At 38.8% G+C, this 19,161-nt stretch overlaps 5 protein-coding genes across 6 annotated transcripts; 2 read left to right on the plus strand and 3 right to left on the minus strand.

The window, feature by feature from the left end:
* Nucleotides 1–10: 10 nt before the first annotated feature.
* On the minus strand, nucleotides 11–3,935 carry LOC111597425 (CTL-like protein 1). Of its 2 annotated transcripts, none has more exons than XM_030223605.1 (9): nucleotides 3,690–3,935; nucleotides 2,771–3,153; nucleotides 2,559–2,713; nucleotides 2,268–2,494; nucleotides 1,896–2,199; nucleotides 1,070–1,334; nucleotides 846–1,008; nucleotides 558–779; nucleotides 11–497 (listed from the first exon to the last, which is right to left on the minus strand). In XM_030223605.1, the coding sequence occupies exons 1-9, from the start codon at nucleotides 3,810–3,812 to the stop codon at nucleotides 270–272; spliced, it is 2,070 nt and encodes a 689-aa protein (XP_030079465.1). In that variant the 5' UTR covers nucleotides 3,813–3,935; the 3' UTR covers nucleotides 11–269. The 2 variants fall into 2 exon arrangements, with proteins under 2 accessions (XP_030079465.1, XP_023167891.2); XM_023312123.2 differs by having other exon boundaries at nucleotides 13–497; nucleotides 1,070–1,349.
* A 505-nt stretch (nucleotides 3,936–4,440) lies between these two features.
* On the minus strand, nucleotides 4,441–16,352 carry LOC111597422 (flocculation protein FLO11). Its single transcript, XM_023312118.2, has 6 exons — nucleotides 16,020–16,352; nucleotides 9,573–9,707; nucleotides 7,757–8,078; nucleotides 7,282–7,519; nucleotides 7,065–7,227; nucleotides 4,441–7,001 (listed from the first exon to the last, which is right to left on the minus strand). Exons 2-6 carry the CDS (start codon nucleotides 9,657–9,659, stop codon nucleotides 4,479–4,481), a joined length of 3,333 nt encoding a protein of 1,110 aa, XP_023167886.2. The 5' UTR covers nucleotides 9,660–9,707; nucleotides 16,020–16,352; the 3' UTR covers nucleotides 4,441–4,478.
* Nucleotides 16,353–16,563: 211 nt separating this feature from the next.
* On the minus strand, nucleotides 16,564–17,007 carry LOC111597428 (V-type proton ATPase subunit e 2). Its single transcript, XM_023312126.2, has one exon. It carries the CDS (start codon nucleotides 16,906–16,908, stop codon nucleotides 16,651–16,653), a length of 258 nt encoding a protein of 85 aa, XP_023167894.1. The 5' UTR covers nucleotides 16,909–17,007; the 3' UTR covers nucleotides 16,564–16,650.
* Nucleotides 17,008–17,117: 110 nt separating this feature from the next.
* Nucleotides 17,118–18,027, plus strand: LOC111597429 (zinc finger protein 107-like). The gene is made up of 4 exons (XM_023312127.2): nucleotides 17,118–17,196; nucleotides 17,253–17,529; nucleotides 17,582–17,755; nucleotides 17,814–18,027. The coding sequence occupies exons 2-4, from the start codon at nucleotides 17,348–17,350 to the stop codon at nucleotides 17,965–17,967; spliced, it is 510 nt and encodes a 169-aa protein (XP_023167895.2). The 5' UTR covers nucleotides 17,118–17,196; nucleotides 17,253–17,347; the 3' UTR covers nucleotides 17,968–18,027.
* A 207-nt stretch (nucleotides 18,028–18,234) lies between these two features.
* On the plus strand, nucleotides 18,235–18,990 carry LOC111597421 (zinc finger matrin-type protein 2). Its single transcript, XM_023312117.2, has 2 exons — nucleotides 18,235–18,426; nucleotides 18,491–18,990. The coding sequence occupies exons 1-2, from the start codon at nucleotides 18,324–18,326 to the stop codon at nucleotides 18,973–18,975; spliced, it is 588 nt and encodes a 195-aa protein (XP_023167885.1). The 5' UTR covers nucleotides 18,235–18,323; the 3' UTR covers nucleotides 18,976–18,990.
* Nucleotides 18,991–19,161: the final 171 nt, after the last annotated feature.

Here is a 19,161-nt window from a genome sequence, read left to right on the forward strand (position 1 = left end):
TACATATACAAAAAACTGAATACATTTAATAAATACGTTTACAATATTGTGCCTCAGTTACTTTCGTTTATGTTTTACAAAATATAATATATGCGTAGATATAAATATATATAAATATGTTGCTTTTTTCCTACGATTTGTACGTAAAGTTCTTTTTGTTCACACGGAGATAGAAGAGTTTTAACAAAGATTATTCTTAGTTATGATGGGAGCACGGAATATATAGAAGAACAAAGCGTCTTTAATTGTTGGATGGAAAAATTGATGAGTTACTCCGCCATTGGGGAGACTTCAGCATCAGAGGGCGGCAGTCGAGTAATGCTAAACGGCTGCTTGTTAATGGGCATCATCTCGTACACCTGGATTGGAGGCTCCTCGCCAGGCTGCAGCGGCTCCTCGCCAACCAGTTTGGCCAAATTGCTTTGAGCCCAACGGCCAGCGCGTCCATTAATAGTCTTATCCTCACAGACGCACAGGAAGAGCGTATCGACAACCATCTGACAATTAAGTTAAAAATTAATTAGCTACGGATCGTTTTCAATGCATATTTCTTTTACCTCAAAGAGTGACAGCACAATGTGTGCAATGAAGAAGGAGAATATTATGATCAGGATGACAGGCGCCATATAAAAGTTCAAGCCCGGCTTATCTTTCAGCATAAATATGCCCAGAAGACCCGATAGAGCAGCCACTACAACTTTGCCCAAAAACAAAATGAAATCACCAATGCTGTTGATTGTGGCAACTTGCAGCACATTGGTGGCCATGGCATTCCAGGCCTGAGAAAAGAAAGAACACAGGTGAAATAAAACGAATATATAACTAAAAGGGAGACTGTTACATACAATACCGGCAGCTGGGCAAAAGTTGATGGATTCAATGGCAACCACAGTGTAAGCATTGTGATTGAGGAAGCGTATAAACTTCTCCAACAGCCAAAAGCCACAGATGCAGCACTTCAAACAGCAGGCAGCGCATTCTGAACCTTTATCCTCACCCTTCTTCAATCTGAAGACACAGTAAACACAATTAACATATATTTCTTTATGTAGATAAAGTTTAAACTCACTTGGCATAGAGATAGGTCAATATCAATCGCGGTATCTTGAATATGGTTATTACAAAAGAACCCTTTGCCACGGTGCCCAAATGGTACTTTATTAATTTGCCAATTGCGTAAATGGTTGGCGTTGTTGTCGGCTTGCCAAAGTACCAAAAGGCCACAGCAGCGGCTAATGCGAATTGCTGGCAGGCAAAGATGAATTCCACTGTCCAAATCAAGCCAACCACATAAATCCAGAACATGCTGCGCAAAGCGCTCGCATCTGCATACTCTATGCGTGTAATCGCTAAAAGAGGCAGCATAAATTGTTAATGACGTCAGAATACATAATAAATAAATAATGTTCATACATCCAACAGTTAGAATTAATGTAATTAATTAATTGTTGCTTCAAAGATGTTCATATATATCAAACATAGCAAATAGAAATAGCTATCAAATAAGTATATACACACATACAGATTTATATAAGAAATAGCATAAATAAGTTATTTAAATATGTTCATATGTCTATAAATGAATACAAGTGTATCTACAAAAGATAAATATATAATAGAAAGTGAATACAATATGAGGCATGCAACAATTTAGAATGAAAGCTTGTTGTAAACACTTACACATTTAAATAACCCGATTTTGAATAACAAACCAAAAACAAAAATATATGCAGAGGATTAATATTTGTTGAAGTAAGACCTAAAAGATTTTGAATTTGGCAGATCTTTTTGGTGATATGATTTATAATCTAAGGCAACATTAGGTCGCAATTAGCTTATGCTATAGTTAAACAGCCTAGAGTGTATAGTTATAGTTAGTTAGATTGCTTGCTTACTTCTCTCATCGGTGCTGGGAGCGGTTTGATTGACCAGCATTGCAGCTGCATTGGCCGGCAGAGATGGATGCACAGCAGAGCTATGAAACGGCGCAATGGGGCTTTGATCGGGAGTCGTTGCCGTTACCAAGCAGATGACAACGACCACCCAAAAAGAAAGAAAGGCAATGAGCACCAGGAATGCCAAAAGCGGAGCTATTAGAAGTCCTGGTAAATTCATCATGCAAACGCCAGCCTCCTCAAAGAGCGCAGCTAGGCCAGAGAGCTTGTTCTTAAGGAAATAAATAATGACCAGCAAAACAACCTGTAAAGCAGGGCAAAACAATTATTAGCTGTACATATTATGTATATAAAGTATGTCTTATACTTTACCATAGTTATGGTGGCTAACACAGCGAGTGTGAGCACAGCTTGTTGATTACGTAGAAACTCTTCAAGCTGTGAGTATTGCGTGTTGCTTGACTTGTTGCGTATACCATAATAGGCATACCAGAGAGCTGCTGTCAGGCCTACACTGGCCACAATAACCAGCACACAAATGAGCCACGAGACGATGCGGGATAGCCAATGCATCATGGTGACCAAGGCAATGGATATGACTAGATAAAGATAACATTAATCTAGCTTTTAATTTATAGTTTGAAATATAGATTGAAAGCATACGCAGGGAAACAGCGCAGACAATCGCTATGATGTGCCAGGTGGAGTATATATCGCCAAGAAATTGTTGGGCTACATCCCAATTGTTGAGCATTTTGTACATTTCTTTAACCTCCTTGCTGGATTGTTTTGGCACGCAACGATGCAGAACGGGTGAGCTAGAAGACAAATGAAGAAACGTTGAATAACTTTCAATTAATGCATAATTGCGTTACCTCTCAAAGATGGGCAAATTAGGACATGGGCCGAGTGTATTGAAGGTCTTGTCCTCCTTGGTCATGCCCGGCCTATCCAATTGAGCCATATTATAATCATATTTACAATATTGGGCGCCCGTCTCAGTATAATATTGCAGCAGTTCCTTTGGCTGATTGAGCGTGCGTTTTGGACAACTTTTAACGCAGATCTTCAAAGATTTTTTCAGCTCCTTAACATCAAAGTAAAGCAATTCCGGTTTGTCAATCGTATTCATGCCCGATAAAGGAAAGTTCTGAAATTTTTCATTGTGCTTAACTCCGCAGGTATTGCCAAAGGAATCATAACCATTAATTAGACGCAAAGGATTGCCGAACACAAACGAAAATATCGCAATGACAATCTGCAAATAAAGTAAACAAAAGACAATGATCTAATCTATATTCTCTTAGAAATACTATGTGATAAAATTGGCATGTATGTGCTACTGTATGTGTATAATATATGATAATATATGTATGTCTATGCTACTGTCAAATTGCCAACGCCCACGCCTTAAAAATTGACATGGAGCATTCAAATCGCGTGAGGAACACTAATTGTAAAAACTAAAAGAGTTTTAATGACCATGTATAGGGCTAGGAGGAGACGGAGGAGGAGGCATATTAACCTCTTTATTCATTGTGGACAGTTTTACATTAGTAAAATTAGCAATTCCCACACATATGACCACGATGACGTCACACGCATCTGTTTCATCCGGCGACCTCTTCCACTCTTCGTTCCCTCCTCCAATGAGACAACTCGAAATTGTGTGATTAATCTCTGCAGCTTTCACTTTCTTAAAATAAATATCTAACTTTGCAGCACTTAGGCAAACCTGTATTATGCACCTAATCATAAAAATAGATTACATTTAATTCAAATTATATCATTTACCAAAAAGAGCCAAAACAGTATGTAAATAGCCAGCCAAAACACATCCGTGCAGGAGCGATATTTAGGTCTATTTCTATTACTTTGAGCTTCACCTTCGCCATCCTTACTCTCAGCACAACCCATGGTTTCAATTAAATATATTTATAACACTTAATGTAATTAACAACTTAGAATTCTTGAGCCAATCAATATTTGTTTTCTTTTTCTCACAACCAAAACCGCGAAATAATAGACCAATCTGCCAGGGCTGGATCAGATAAAGCAGCCAAGCATTTAGGGTTACCACAGGAAGCATAGATTTCGATAGACCGCATGTTGTCAAGTAAATAATCGATAAGCAACTGTTATAACGATATTTCAAACACCCCAATTCAATTGTTTACATATAAATTTATTAATTATTTGAGTTTAAAGTATTTTGACTAAAATGTAACTTATTTTAAAACTGTTAACTTAATTTCGTAAGCTGAAGCTATAGAATATATTTTTTTTATTGTGTGCTTAATAAAAAATGAAAAACCTAAACAGATTCGAATTCGTATACAATAAATAAAAAAATCTTAACTTAAGTTTGGCTGTTTTTTGTGCCAAATACTAAAGAAATTGTCATTCCAAAATTGTTCTTTTTCGGATTTGTGAACAATTTTCGAACAAGATTTTAATGAAATTAATTTAAATTAATTTAATTAAATTGCTCTTAAATTTTCTACTTAACAAATAAATATTTTAGAAGCGCAATTCTAAATTGTTGCTGGTTTTTGTTTTACTTCCTTTTTCATTTAGTGAATTTTATTTCTTGACCGTGACCTTGATGCCGCCCTTAACGATCGCCTCCGCGGGTGGTTGACCAAATTTTCGACTCTGATTCGAGTTGGTTTTACGGCGTATGCTACTGTTGCCTTTAGATCGTGGCTTTGAGGATTCGGGTGCAATCTCTACTTGACTCTGACTCCGTTGTGAGTCCTGCTCTAATTCCTCTGTGGGTGGTTTGTAGGTGCGAATGCCGGAATTGGATCGTACGGGCAGCAGCGTAACCAAACGATGTGGACTTGGTTCCGTCGATGTTGCCTCCGCGAACTGGGATGTCTTCAAAAGCTCTTCATACTTGACGGGATCAACCACTTCCACCTCAGCCTCGCCCACAACGGGAATAGCAGCACCCAATACTTCTGTGGAGCCGTCGTCCATAAAACTTGACATGGGCCGGATGAAAGGTTCACGTTGTTGCAAAGGCAGCTCCACAAAGTTCTTCACACTCGACTCCAATAAGGGCATGGATTCTGTCGTCGTTGACGTCGTCTTCGCCTTCGTCTCATTCCTTTGGCTGTGCTTCAGTTTGTTCTGCGAGAAAGGCGGGAATTTCATTGGCACACTGGGCGTGATGCCCAGCTTGGAGGCCAAAGTGTCGAATATCAATGATATATCCTGAATATTGCTGGCATTATTAATCCTTGTTTTGATATCGTGCAGCGTGTAGTTCTCCGTCTTCTCCACGTCTTCAGAGACCCATGCTTGGAGTGTTTTATTGAACACCTTCCGCATGTTGCCTCCATAGCCAAAGTTTACAGGCGCCGAGCTGTTAACAAATTCCCATTTGGAATGGGAGGGAAAGAGATTGGAATCATCCAGCATGGTGGGTCGTTCGCTATTTGGACGTATGCGATTGCGTTTGGTGGTGCTGGCAGGTGCCTCTGTGGTGGTTGTTGTTGTCGTAGTAGTGGTTGTTGTTGTGGAGCTTCGCTGTAAAATCAATTCTTTAAGATTCATAAAGTTTGGCTTGCTTGGATTTGCAGCTTCCGCTGGCAGATCCAAGTCTCCTTCCTTATCCTCAGCTTCAATGCGTGACTCCACCTGGTCGGGCTCCATTGTAGTTGTGGCATTCCCCTCCTTTGGCAAATTTAGCAGCTCCATAAAGAACTCTCCTATGGTATCTGCGAGTACAGAGTTTTCTGGCTTTTGGCCAGAAAGAACGGGCGCCAGAGTTGGCGCAGCATCTAACTGAATCTTCAATGGTGTTGTCGAACTAGTGACTGTTGTAGTGATCAACTTGGCTGTTGTGCTCTCCACCTTGGGCTCCGTATTGCTAACATTCTCCTGCTTCTTGGCTATGACTCCACCGCCTAAATGCTCGAATTTCTCATTGTTGCCATCGATGTTGAACTGCAGCTTGTTTAGCCCGCCCAGCGTAGGGTTGATGGGTCTAAACGGTGGCACAATGACATCATCAATCAGTGGCACCGGCAGCGGATGTGGCTCCACCAAAGCTCCACCCAAACGTTCAATGTTCTCCGTTCCAGGCATATAGACGGGACTGCCAAAGCTATGATAGAAGAGCATATCCTGCTCCGGCTTCTGACCAGTAGGCATATCCAACTTTCCATCTGCCGGTTGACGGCTAACAAATCCAGAAAGGGCTACAAATGGATCCAGTGTTACGCCCATGGCGGGCATTGCAGCTGCTGGGGGCGTCGGATTTTCCGCTATAAACGGCAGCTCTATCTCATCAATACGACGTTGTGGTAGCATCTGGTTCATAGTTGGCAACGTTTTTGTGGGGAAAGCCGGTGGTGGTCCGGGCAACAATTCTGGCACCTCACGATGTATGGGTCGCCATGGTTGAGTGTCTAGTATGGGGAAGGTGGTAAACAGATTCGCATCCAATTTGGGCAGCACCACGGTTGAAGAGGCAGGCATAAATGTAGTTGTTGTTGTCGTTGAGCTGGGCGTAGTTGTTGCTGGGGGAGCCGCCGTTGTTGTTGTTGATGTGCTTGTTGTTGTTGTTGTTGTTGTCGACGGCTTCGGCGTGGTTGTTGTGGTTGTGCTTGTAGTAGTCGTTGTGGTTGTTGTTGAAGGTGTGGTTGATTTAGTCGTAGTTCTTCTAGTTGTTGTTGTTGTTGGATTTCTCGTAGTCGTTGTTGTTGCTGTTGAGCTGCTGATCATTGGATTGTGTGGCGTTATGGTAGTCAGCTTATCCACACTCGTCTTTTTCGGCTTCACACGCAGCGAATAGGGCGTCACTGCTATCGACTTGGGTGGCAGACTGCTACTTTGATAGGATCGCGTTGGCGAAGTCTTCTTGCGTGCAATATCCGCATCCGTCTTGGTTATCTCAAAAGAACCCTCAAAGGATCCTTGTATAACAGGTGCATTTTCCACATCTATTTCGGGCTCATCATCGGGTGAATGGGGTCGTAAAGGTGGGCGTGGCTTGGATGTGGTTTTGCCTTGCAGTGGTGCAAGTGGTACGGCAGGTACAGTACCCTTCTTCATCAGGCGCTTCTCCAATTGGGTTTGGCTGGTGGGCACCGTTTGCTAAAGTGTATAGAGAATAAAGTGTTATTGGAGCTTTTATAGTTTAGGTTTAACATTACTTACAGCTTCCTTCAATATGGCTGCTGAACGCACCACTTGCTCATCGAGTATCCTCTTGATTTCCACAGATTCGGTGTCCAGACGCAACGAACGATAGAGCGACTTGCTGACTGAGGTTTCCAGGAATAGAGACTCCTTTATGTACTCCTCCACGCTGATTATGTTTCTGATATAGAGAAGATTATTAAATCTATAGAGTATTGGTTGATGAAAAACTCACTGTGGCAGCTTGCGCACGTCCAGAAATAAGCGAAAGGATACTTTTATCAATGGACCCTCGCCAAAACCCCAGACATCGGTGCGTAGTGGTTGCAGTCCGTTATCCGTCAGCGCGCGCTCCACAAATCGTTTATAGAACTCAATCTTTTGCTTGTAGGTCGTCGTATGATTGTATTTCAGACCCGTGGAATACAAATCGCCCTTGGCAATGCGAAAGGAGCCCTCAAAGCCAAGAATAGCTACAGGTAGCAGAAAAATCGTAACATAAATAAATATTTTTTTAAAAGTGAAAAATTAAACGGCTTCTTTTAGTATCTAGGGCTGCACTACGTAAAAAAACAAGATCGGATTGGAGTTCCATATGCTGAGCAACATTGATGGAACCAGTTCCTTTGTAAATTTACTGACAGCCCTGGTATGGCGCGAACATTTTGGGAATTTTTTTTATATAAAATCTATATTGGCTAAATACTTACGATCCTCCAGAGTGGCCTTAATAGAGCTGAAATAGAAGGCCAACCCGGCTATGGAGATCACCGCCAGCAGCACAATAAACGCCGCTGTCGTTAATATAATAGAGAACGATCGATTCTTTGGATAGTGCGCATGCGTTTTCGTTGAGAATGTGGATGGCGCTATATTTCGTCCATCTCGCCAAATACCCCAAGTATTATAGCCGCCGTATTGACTGTTGATGCTATGATCGTTTGTGTACGAGGGCTGTTTGTTCATGTGGTAATAGGCGCCCAGCTGAGAACGACGTCCCAGCGTGTTCTGATAATTGTATTCGGAGGTGTTCTAAAATAATATAAATATATTTATAATTTCTTAGAATCGTTTTTAAACAATTATGATTGATGATTCGGATTACTGATAAGGTCAACTTCCTGTCTTCAAGTTGCAGCCCTGGTTAGAGAGCATTGCTCTCACACATAACTAAACGAAAAAAATTTCTTTTTTCATGTTGCTTAAAGTGTGTTTCTAAAACATGTCAAACATACGTCTGGGTAAGCCATCAAAAACAATTAATCGGTGCTAATCAGATAATTATCTAAGCACTTGGCTAATGAGTCTAAGGCCTTGCGAAACTTTCTCAAAAAACCCGCTAGACCTTTGCATACTTTCTTTCAACCCATAAACTAAAACTAGAGATCACAAATCTGATTAGCATTCGACTTTAACCTTGATTAGAGTTTACCTCAATTCTAACGGTTAGCTGGAAGAGTTGCAATCGTGTGATATTATAAGAAAATTAGCTGGCAGTTGTCATCATTTACTAATTAATGCTGTCATCCGTTTTCCGCGTATTACGTATTTAATTTAGTCAGTCATTGCACTCGGTAAAAAACAAGGGACAAGCCGTGAAAGTTCTGTATAAGACTATGATGATATATAAGACTTTTAAAGCTGTGTAACACTTTAATGAGTTGCCATTTTGTTGATATACCTTGTAGCTATTAAAAATATGTTATATGGGTATATTGACAATGGGTATAATGACAATACATAACAGGCAGTAGAACGGAAAATGGACATACATATCATTTTTTTTTAAAAGAATATGCTGTTTTTTGTATTTTCATATTTCATACGAAGCGCGGAGCTTTTGTTATATCTCACAAGTACAGGGTATCTTGAGATCCATTAAGTTCTTGTGCTTCCTGTTCTTTTTGGCTGTTTTGTTTTTCAATTGCCCTTTAGCAGTCATTAGCTGTGGAGCATCATGATACAGGTCGTTTTCATTTCAACCCCCTCTCTTGCATTCTTCCTCTCTCTTACTATATACTTTGACAACCTGTTGTCGCAACAGCTGTTTGCAAGCCTAGCCAAATTCTTGTTAGTTTCTCTCTCTCGCTCGTTCTGTTCTCTTCGCTTTGTTCGTTCGTTCTGTTGTTTGGTTCTTTGAAGAGAAAGTCATTCACCTTTAGCGTTCTTGCCTGTTGAAATTGTTTGACTTAATAACTAAGTTGGCATCTGGTTTGTAGAATGGGTAATGCAAACAGCTTCAGTCGCATCAAACAAGCCTAAATAAATATGCAGCTGAGTTCTTTGTCGTTTCATCTTCAATTCAAATCTCGAGTGGGTTTTACGTAAGCGCTTATCAAAGCCAATTCTTTATTCTACAGAAGATATTTAACCTAGTTAAGCTTGAAAAAAGTCTCTTGTCATGCAAATTAGTATCTAATATTATTCATCGTCAAGTTGTATCACCGCTAACCGTTCTTTCACAATTATAGATAGACGAGATATAGCTGCAGATAGTTAGGAAGTAAGTTAGTTGATTATACACACCATTTGTCGACATGTCTGCGTGCGATATATATCGCTTACACCAGACAGGCTCTGAAAGTATTTCTTGGTCCCATAAACCGTATCCATTTTGCAGAAATAGTAATGTAAGTAATTTTAGGATCTGCAACAGTTGCTCTGAAAAAAAGATATGGTTGAATCAATTATAATCAAAGTTAAGTCAAATTAATTTATATGCATATTTATATCCACGTGAACTAGTTGATCAAGCGATCTGGCATACTAATTTTAAATGAACCAGTTATTAAACGAAGCCATCTTACAGTTCTTTAAAGGAACAGTTTTCTAAATGAAGCAGTTGAATAAGGGTGACAGTTCTTAATTAGTAGTACAGGGATCTCATTAGAAGCAATTGTAGGTGAATCAGTAAATCATTGAACTAAATTAGACTGCTCTTTAATAATTTTCTCTACTTAGTTCACTTTCGATAAAAAAAGATTCGAAAAGAGTTTGCTTTCTATTGGTCTAAACTTTAAAGCTGATTGCTTCATCGGAATTTTCAAGCACGCTTCCGGTGGCCAAAAAACCGGCTCGTCCTGTTCCACCATCCTATGAAAATTCTCACTTTTCGCCAAGTAAAAGAAATTACAAAAAGAAAATAAGAATGACAGCGAGGTGTGGAAAATTGTTATGCAGCAGAAACTTGTTAACCGGTTTACCTGAAATAAATCTACTCCAAAAATGCTTTCTAGAGACACAGCGCTGACATTTTCACAATTAAATTATTATTTTTCTCACATATATATATTGTCATAATTGGCTTATGGAACAAGTCAAGTGCTTGCTGGACAGTCGTAAAAAACGAAAGCTTTTCCAAATTTCCAAAACCAAAAGAAAAAAAGGTTGCTGGGCTAAGTCTAATTAGAGAACTCCAACACTTTGGATACGCTAGCTAGGCCCCATCTTGAGCTACAAATTCGAAACAATTGTGTTGGCATTTTCACTCATGTTGAGAGGGGCATGTAAAAAATAACGAAATGCAGAACACAGTCGAGTGACTTTTTTCTTAGCCCAAGTACAAGCTGAAGAAGGCAAAGAAACCAGTTCTGGGTTGGGTTTGGATGGCTTGGATGGCTGGCTGGGCAGGGTTATTGCTCGTGCCAGCCAGTCATATACATACGTAGTATTTATATTGCCACTATGTATAATCAAAGCTTAGAGAAACCTGTGTAAAAATAGTCTTTGCGTTGGCTACCTGGGATGCCAAGCTGCGCGATCAGCGAGCGCCGTTCAGCAGCAACAAAAATGTTAGTCTTATGAGTTTTAAGCCTCGTTGCTGAACTGTCAAAAGTAAAAGTTCTGCCTTGGAATGCGCTGATGATGTTATTTTTGTTTGCCCATCGTTCGATGTTGTCTGCCTTCTGCAGGTGAAACTAATTGGTTTTCTGTTGTTTTCAGATGCATACTTAAAGATAATATTGAAAGACTTGGATTATTATACAGCTCAAAAGCTGTTAAGGCTTTTTAAAATTAAACAGTTTTGACCGATAATTGAGATGAACTATCGCTGAAATTTGCAGAGCAGGCTCGAAATGCGAGTCGAACTGGTTCAACTAATCTTCATTAATAAAAGTTGAACCATGAGGTCATGAAGGGAACCAATGTTCATTTACTGAATTTCCAGGCTCCGCCATGATAAACTTTTAGATTTAGCCTAAATCTTCAGGGACTTAATAAGTTTATAGCAAATTATTTAGTTAGTAAATAAAACGGCACATTTTCCGCATGAGGAAAACAAAAAATTTGCATAAAAAATAACAAAGCGGCGAAGCAGAAAAAGCTTCATATACAACTTGCAGTATAAGTACAATTAATGTAAGCAAGCAAACACACATATACTCAGACATGTCTATAAGTATTAGTATTCGTGTGCGTATAAGAACAACCAATGAGTGTGGCCAGACTGACAGACACGCACTCACAATTGTAAGTGCTGACACACACGCATACGCGCCTAAGAAACATTATGGAGTGTGGCCAGACACACATATGTGACTGCTGCCAGAAAAGCGCTTGGCCAAGCCATTGCGATTGCCATTGCCATTGCCATGGGTTGACGTTGACCCAGTTGCGCAGTCGCAGCTCAAGGCGGAGAGGAGCCAAGTGGAGTGAAGCGAATGAGCGAGCCAAAAAAGTCAAAGAGTCGGCACTCGAGGCGCAGGCCCAGACCCCAAAACTGGAAACCTGACCGTTTGTTGAATGTACATTTGTGTATGCATGTGTGTGTGAGCGTGAGTATTTACGGAGAAAGAACAAATTGAATTTTGTGCGTGAAGTAAAAAATAGCTAAAAAAAAGTCAACACTCACTCACAATTTGGTGGCATTAAGTCGTTGTCAGCGTCGACAACGCGTAAGTTGATTAAATTTCTCGCATTAACCGATTTTCACCTATTGGTGAAATTGTGGAAGCAATGCAACAACAACAATAGCCACAGAAGCTAAGAATGATTGATGAGAATTCGGTCTAGCCGAATTTCTAACGGAAGCGTGCAACCTGTTTGGTCCACATAGTCATTGTTGAATTGTTATTGAGACTGTTTGTCGAACAGTGTTGAAAAGTGTGGAACTTGTGAAACGATCTTTCGAACCAGATTATAATCAAGCACATCCACTTTCAATAATAATGGCCACACAAAGTGTCAGCGACGAAGAAAGTGAAATGTGAACATTTCGACATTTGGAAATGTTTATCAACATAAAAAAAAAAACAGTAAAAGATGCCAGCGAAATGGAAAGTTTATTTTTCGTCAAAAAACTAGAAGATCGAAAATAAAGCATTCCAAACAATGAAACCACAAAGAAAAAAATCAACCAATTTCCTAAATTTGAAAGTATTCATTTATTTATTATTTTTTCGCACACGTCTGGTTAGAGAGATGTCATAATTATGTTGCTGATTTATAGGTTTAGATTGGGAGGTAAATTTATGCAATCCATTGATTGAATGAGCTGTGGTAAAAGTAGCGCAGTATGAGTGCGCACTCATGAATGAAAATAATTGTATAATATATAGTAAGTAATTGTTTCGCATGCATTAAAATGCAATATGCAACACAGCTTTGCAATTTCATAATCATTCTAACGGCGTTTCGTTTTGAACGCCTTATTAGAGCAGAACAACAACAAGAGCAATGGCAGAGCTAGAGACGACACCGACAGCGATAATCTTTAAAAGTGCTGGTAAACGTCACCAAAGTTCCGTATGCGGAACTTTGGAGCTTGGAACCGAAAAGTGCATTTCATTTGGAATGACTAGACGAACGACACTGCAGCAAACTCATCTACACGCGAATTGAATAGATGGGATGGGAGGCGAGCGGGTGGGCTTAGTCATTAAAAGCATTAACCGTTACGCTTTAACCAAACTAAATATGTATGCAATTAAAAGCAAACAAATCTCAAGCCGTCGCTCTTTCCCAGCCATGTGTGTGCAAGTCTGTGAGCGAGGCTGAGTGTGCGTGTGTATAGACTGGAACAGAATTTGGCTGGAATTACTTATTTGATTCACAGCCATGTGAGCTGCAGAAAATTTTGTGTAGTCACCCTGTGTTTATGTATTTATTGTTGCTGTTCTTTATACTGTTATACTGCTAACAGCATTGAGCAAGTGCTAAACGGTTATTTTTGACAGTGCTGGCAGACAAATTAACAAAATGGCGTTGACTAAGTGCTAAACGGTTTTTGATTTGAGCTTGGTAAATTGAATAAACTTTTGGCGCGCAAGCAGAAATTGTTTAGTTACCCTGTGTTGTTAGAAAGGTTTAATGGCGATTTTTGGCCAATTGGATTTGTCATAGTGTAGTGTGACGCTAATATTAAGTTGACTAAAATTTGAAGCGCGTGCGCAACTGAACTCTAAATATAGTATAGTCACCCTGTGCATGGCAAAACGGCTTTTTATCAGTGTTGTGTAATGTCAGAATGAAAAAGAAGTTTTTATTTGAAAAATAAAATGCAGTTGGGGTAACTATAAAAATATCTAGTCCCAGCTGAAAGTGTGCACAAGAAATGCAAATAAGAAACGAGTTGAGTGTATTTCTTAAGCAGCAGACAGAGAGAGAGCGAGAGATAGACAAGAACCAAAGACCAAGTGTAATTAAAGCCACGATCAAAATGCATGACACGCAGATGAGCGAATGCATTTCATTTTCTTCTACTTTTTGCTCTCTCTCTCTCTCTCTTTCTATCTCTCTCTTTCTCTCTATTTTACTGTTTACCCATTGAAAAGGGTATACTGGTTTATATATACTTAATCTAGTTGATGGGTTGAATAAATACATCAGCTCCCGCTAGACTGGTTAAATTTTGCACATTTGTTCATTTAATGTCCTTAATATCGATAATAATCGATAACTTTATTTCATTTTTTAGCCAGGAACGGCAGTTTGGGGCAGCTTTCACGGTATCTCCTAGTCGAGCACTCCTCACAGGGGCTTTTTACTCGTTTTTTTTTTGTGTTGTTTCGTCTCGAAGTGCATTTGCTTTACCGCTGCTGCTTCTGCTGCTGCTGTTGCAGCGACTCACAATTTGAGGTCGGCGAGACGCGGCTTGGCTGGCGAAACAAAAGATCTGCCCATTAGCTGCGATTTTTACATCATTTGAATGCAATTTAGCTGCAGTTTAGCGTTATGTTCTATTTCTCTGCCCAGCTGGAATCACAGCAGTCGCTGCGATGTCCGCCGGCCGTCTGTCCCTCTGTCCGGCTCTCGGGCTGTCATTTATTTTCATTGTCTTTTCGCCGCGAATCGTGCGGCACAGTTGACCAGCAAAAGATGCCAACGTCAATTGTAATTTGGGTTAGCTCATGATGATCGAGTCAATCTTTCTTGCCAATTTGCGATTCTACACAGTCTCAGTGTGTGAGTGGGTGTAAAGTGGAGACGAAGCGAGGGCAAGAGGGGAAAGCGGGGAGTTCTTCAAAGGGAGCTTGCGACTCAGGCTTCGAGCTTAACGAGCGAAAGTGTTTCATTAACGCAGAATTTTGCTCGCAAAAAATGAAATCAAGCGCAAATAAAACAACAACAAATAATAAAGAAAATACAAATCATAAAGCTGACAATCTAAAAGAATTTGCATAATTTTTGATCTGGAGAAACAAACAGATAAAAAAAGAAAAAGGTAAGCATTTCTGCAAATTGAAATTGATAAAACAAATGTATGTAAAAATAAATATAAAAAATAATATAAAAAAAATTTAATAATTTTTTTTGTATATATAAAGAAATAGATTATATACATGTATCCTTTTTTTAAGAAAAATCATATATAAATATTTATTATTATTAGTATTTATTTACTTATCAGAAAATCAAAATTTTTCTTTTTCCTTTTATAAAAAAAAAAAGAGGAAAAGAAGAGGAAAGATATTTTTCAATTAGTATTTCTCTTTTGATCCACTTCCGTCACGAAACTGAAAACTGAAAACTGAAAACTATAACGAGGGAAAATTAAAATTAAGCTCAGACAGCAAAAAAAAATTGTCGTCTCTTTGACACCGATTTGAAGGGGGCGTGGCCAGCTGCATGTCAGGCAAAGAAACTCCGATTTTAGCTAATTTTGAGCTGTCTTCAAGTTGATGTCGGATTTGGTTTTGTTTTTGGTTTCGGTGCATGTTGATAGCTGATTCATGCAGTTGGACTTTCACATTTGGCTAAGCGAATTTTTGGATCGATTTTCATATCGATTTTGTTAAATGAGTCAGTCTTGTAAGACGCTTTACAGCTTCCGCTTTTTATCTCTAACAGCTTGCTCCATTTAGAAATCAATTTCCGGCAAGTCTGTTTGCCTAATTGTTCAGTTTAACATATCAGCTATCGGATCGGAGCATAATAATAATGGAGCAACGGGTTCCATTGCCGCCAATTGGCCCACTTCATCAGATGTTGTTCGTAATTGCGCACGGTTAGCGACATCAAAAGAAACATGGACAAAGAGAATGTTGGAAGCGAGATTCTCTATTCTACATTGTTTATTCGACGCTGAAAGCTTGGAAGCGTATCAAACTCTGTTGGTCAGTTCGCCCTTTGCTTTGTTTTCTTTCAGTTGTGTTTCGTATTTTCTAATTTTCCAACATTTTATGGCACCTCAAGCATATGAGTCTTGTCTTTTATGGCCCAGCGTTTCTTTATGGCTTTATTTTTTTAATCGTTTTTATTGCGAAGAAAATCATATTTTCTGCTACTTCTTTTAACATGTTCGGTAATGTAACCAGTTTTGTACCTTCAACTTTAAGTGCGACCACTTTTTTCTAGCTTAATGCATGTCTAACTAGTTTATGAGCAGGGAGCAACTAACTACGAACCATTTTTCGCTTGGCAGATCACTTAAATTCAACAAAAATGACAGAAATTTAAAAAATCATTCATATAAATAACATATTTGGTAAAAACTCTAGATATATATGTTATTTTTCTAAGTGTATTACTTACCATTTAGTTTAGTTTATTCGCTATAGTCCAATTGGTTTATTAAGTTGCTTAGTTCCATTTGACTTAGTTCTTATCCTAATACATAACAAATCAGTTAAATAATTTCCAATAAGAAACATATATTAGGGCAGTCAATCAATGAAACACACTTGCAGAGTTTACACCAAATATGTTTTTTCAACTAATATTTTAACGGATCAAATATTCACGTTAAACGATATACACATACATATTCTCCGAAAAAACAACTGAACGCGCCCGCAGCTGCAAGAAAACTAACATCCAATATGAGTTATAAACCGACTTAGCTGCAAAAGAGAGTTAAAGATGAGCCCGGCACGCAGGTCAAAGAGAAATATGGACAGTTGCACAGGCGCAGGCAGCGACTCTCACCCTCGCACACTCTCTTCGGGCAACTCATTTCGATCGAGTTGGCAAGTTTCAAGCTCTCATTTTGCTCAGAGCGTATATTTTGATTAAGTTGGCAGTCTTCGTCGCGCCAAAATCAGTTTTAAAGTAAATAAATTTAATTAATGAACATTAACGAAACAATTTAAGCGTATTTATTTGATTTATTTATTTTATACATTTCTGATTAACAACAACGGATATTTTATGTGGTGAGTTACATTTAACCCTCGACGAGTTTATTGTCCCACGATTTAGCAATCATTGCAATGGCATGTCGCTTCAGTTTGGGACCAATCAATGGATTCATTTGGGCCATGTAGCAGCACAGCCAGAAGAGCCAGCAACAAGCCGCAGTCAACATCAGGATGCAGCGTATTAAATTTTGATGTGGACCTTTTGGTGTCATAATGGGCATTCCAATGCCCACAGCACCCCAAACAGCAGTGAAAAACAGCACGGGGAAAAATGCAGCGCCCATATTTTAATTACTTTAATTTTTGCTTTCACTAATCTGCATATATATTTAATTAAATGCAATTTTGAACTAACACCAAACGTTTGCTTCCAATAAGAATGCTGTTTGTAAAATCAATAAAATACCGATAGAAAAACTTACACGTGTAATCGATAATTTGTAATTCAAAATACTAACTATTCGATACATTTCATCGCTTGTAACTTGGTGGATGAGGCTGTGGTGCGTCGCAGTCGTAATTTCGTTAAAATTGATTTAAAAAATGCAAATTGCTGAATTTTAATATTCCCGGTAAGTAAATGATTTAATTAGTGTAAGTTATTTATTGAATATATGTTTATTTCCAGGTGTAATCAATTTTTTGTACCATTGACCTTGATTGTTTATATTAGCATAGAATCGGCAGCGACAAGCTGTCACTCAATTTAAAGTTCGTTTCTACATGATGAGCTGGGATTACCAAAAATATGTTTGTGACGAAGATGGCTGCGGTGTAAAATGTAATACAAAATGGACTTTGAAACGACATTCTGCCAAGCACCAGCAAGGCTCCACTGCACTATATTATTGCAGAAAATGCAACAAATCTTTTTCTCGCAAAGATTCTTTAGATCGACATAATCAGTAAGTTTATTTCTCTATTTCAAATTCAAATTTTTTATTCCTTTATCATCAGTATGAGTCACAGCGACATATTATTAATGTATATGTGCTCGGAGAAAGGCTGCGGCAAGCTTTTTAGTCTTAAATCCACGCTTTATCGACACATATCTTCACATACGGGATGCTTCAAATGCGAAGAGTGTAACAGCAGCTTTACACGAAAGGACAATTTAACCAGACATAAATCGTAATTTGTTTTACCTTAATTATCTGATAGTTGATATATATTTAAACATTCTTTATAGTGTTCACACCAAAAAGAAATCGGCACATCACGAGAAATCTATCGAAACTGATGCAAATGCCAATGCTGTGATTGAGAACATCCCCAACCTGCTAGATACAATGGAATGCAATGAAACAGATGATGATCATATATATGTATATAGTCATGGATAGATGCAAGCGTATCGAAAATCAGAGTCAACCACTCCACCCGCCCAACAACGATTGCAACATTGAAATTATCGATACTTATACCAAATTCATTGAATTAACGTAATAAAGTTAAAAATAACTTAAATCAAGATGAATGAATGATTAGATGTCATAACAGATCATCGATAATATGAATTTTTTGCAATATAGTTAGCGCACGCATATCAAGAATCAAACTCAACCCCTGCCGCCAAGCAGCGAATGCAACCCTGCGTCTCCAAATATATCGATACTTATTTATAGCATATTTATCGCACATATAAAGTGTAAAACACATTTATTGTACAATATTGCACTTAGCGAGCAAAGAAAGTAAAATGACGATGCGACCAGATGATCACCGACGAAAATGGAATAAGAACGAGTATGAAAAGTTGGCACAAGAGCGCCTGCTTAACCAAGCGGCACCAAAGGACGAAGGTAGGGCACACATTGAAATCAGGGAATCCATTTATAGAACTTTATTGATTCTGTTTTTAAATAGAGCCCGTTCAACGCGAGAACCTGAAGAGACGCGATTATAAGGTCGACTTAGACAGCAAATTGGGCAAAAGCGTTGTGATAAACAAAAACACACCTACCTCACAATCTGGCGGCTACTATTGTAATGTGTGCGACTGTGTGGTCAAGGATTCCATTAATTTTCTGGATCACATCAATGGAAAGAAGCATCAGCGTAATCTGGGCATGTCCATGAAGGTAGAGCGCAGCACCGTTGACCAGGTGAAAGATCGCTTTCAACAGAACAAACAAAAAATGGCTGAAAAACAAAAAGACTACGAACTGGAAAAGAGATTGCGCGAGGCCAAGGAGGAAGAGGAACGTTACAAGGAGCATCGAAAGGAGAAAAGAAAAGAACGGAAACGTAAAGCAGAGGAAAATGATGAATTCGCAACGACTGGCCTGCCCGACGATATGGCAGCAATAATGGGTTTCTCTGGATTTGGCGGATCAAAGAAAAATTCATAGGAATCAATTGTTAAGATGACCTTAATAGAATATATATAGAAATAGATTTTTCCACCAACGAAGCCATTTATTGGGCTAATCGCTGTGACTGTGATTGGTTTGCGACATTTATTTCATTTTATATATATTATATTATTATATGTATATGTACTTGTGTGTGAATATGTATAAGACAATTTTACACCA

Source organism: Drosophila hydei, unplaced genomic scaffold, assembly GCF_003285905.1.
Source record: "Drosophila hydei strain 15085-1641.00,03,60 unplaced genomic scaffold, DhydRS2 tig00000243-arrow-arrow-pilon, whole genome shotgun sequence".
NCBI classification, from domain to species: Eukaryota; Metazoa; Arthropoda; class Insecta; order Diptera; family Drosophilidae; genus Drosophila; species Drosophila hydei.

What these genes read in the sequence shown, in the direction of transcription:
- LOC111597425 (XM_023312123.2), bottom strand. Translation starts at nt 3,812, where the DNA reads ATGGGTTGTGCTGAGAGTAAGGATGGCGAAGGTGAAGCTCAAAGTAAT. An exon ending in TTTGCCCAGCTGCCGGTATT is followed by an intron (nt 780 to 845) that starts GTATGTAACAGT and finishes TTCTTTTCTCAG; the next exon opens with GCCTGGAATGCCATGGCCAC. An exon ending in TTGTGCTGTCACTCTTTGAG is followed by an intron (nt 498 to 557) that starts GTAAAAGAAATA and finishes CTTAATTGTCAG; the next exon opens with ATGGTTGTCGATACGCTCTT.
- LOC111597422 (XM_023312118.2), bottom strand. Translation starts at nt 9,659, where the DNA reads ATGGATACGGTTTATGGGACCAAGAAATACTTTCAGAGCCTGTCTGGT. An exon ending in CGCAGACATGTCGACAAATG is followed by an intron (nt 8,079 to 9,572) that starts GTGTGTATAATC and finishes ATATTATTTTAG; the next exon opens with AACACCTCCGAATACAATTA. An exon ending in TAAGGCCACTCTGGAGGATC is followed by an intron (nt 7,520 to 7,756) that starts GTAAGTATTTAG and finishes TGCTACCTGTAG; the next exon opens with CTATTCTTGGCTTTGAGGGC.
- LOC111597428 (XM_023312126.2), bottom strand. Translation starts at nt 16,908, where the DNA reads ATGGGCGCTGCATTTTTCCCCGTGCTGTTTTTCACTGCTGTTTGGGGT.
- LOC111597429 (XM_023312127.2), top strand. Translation starts at nt 17,348, where the DNA reads ATGATGAGCTGGGATTACCAAAAATATGTTTGTGACGAAGATGGCTGC. An exon ending in TCTTTAGATCGACATAATCA is followed by an intron (nt 17,530 to 17,581) that starts GTAAGTTTATTT and finishes CTTTATCATCAG; the next exon opens with TATGAGTCACAGCGACATAT. An exon ending in AATTTAACCAGACATAAATC is followed by an intron (nt 17,756 to 17,813) that starts GTAATTTGTTTT and finishes CATTCTTTATAG; the next exon opens with TGTTCACACCAAAAAGAAAT.
- LOC111597421 (XM_023312117.2), top strand. Translation starts at nt 18,324, where the DNA reads ATGACGATGCGACCAGATGATCACCGACGAAAATGGAATAAGAACGAG. An exon ending in AGCGGCACCAAAGGACGAAG is followed by an intron (nt 18,427 to 18,490) that starts GTAGGGCACACA and finishes GTTTTTAAATAG; the next exon opens with AGCCCGTTCAACGCGAGAAC.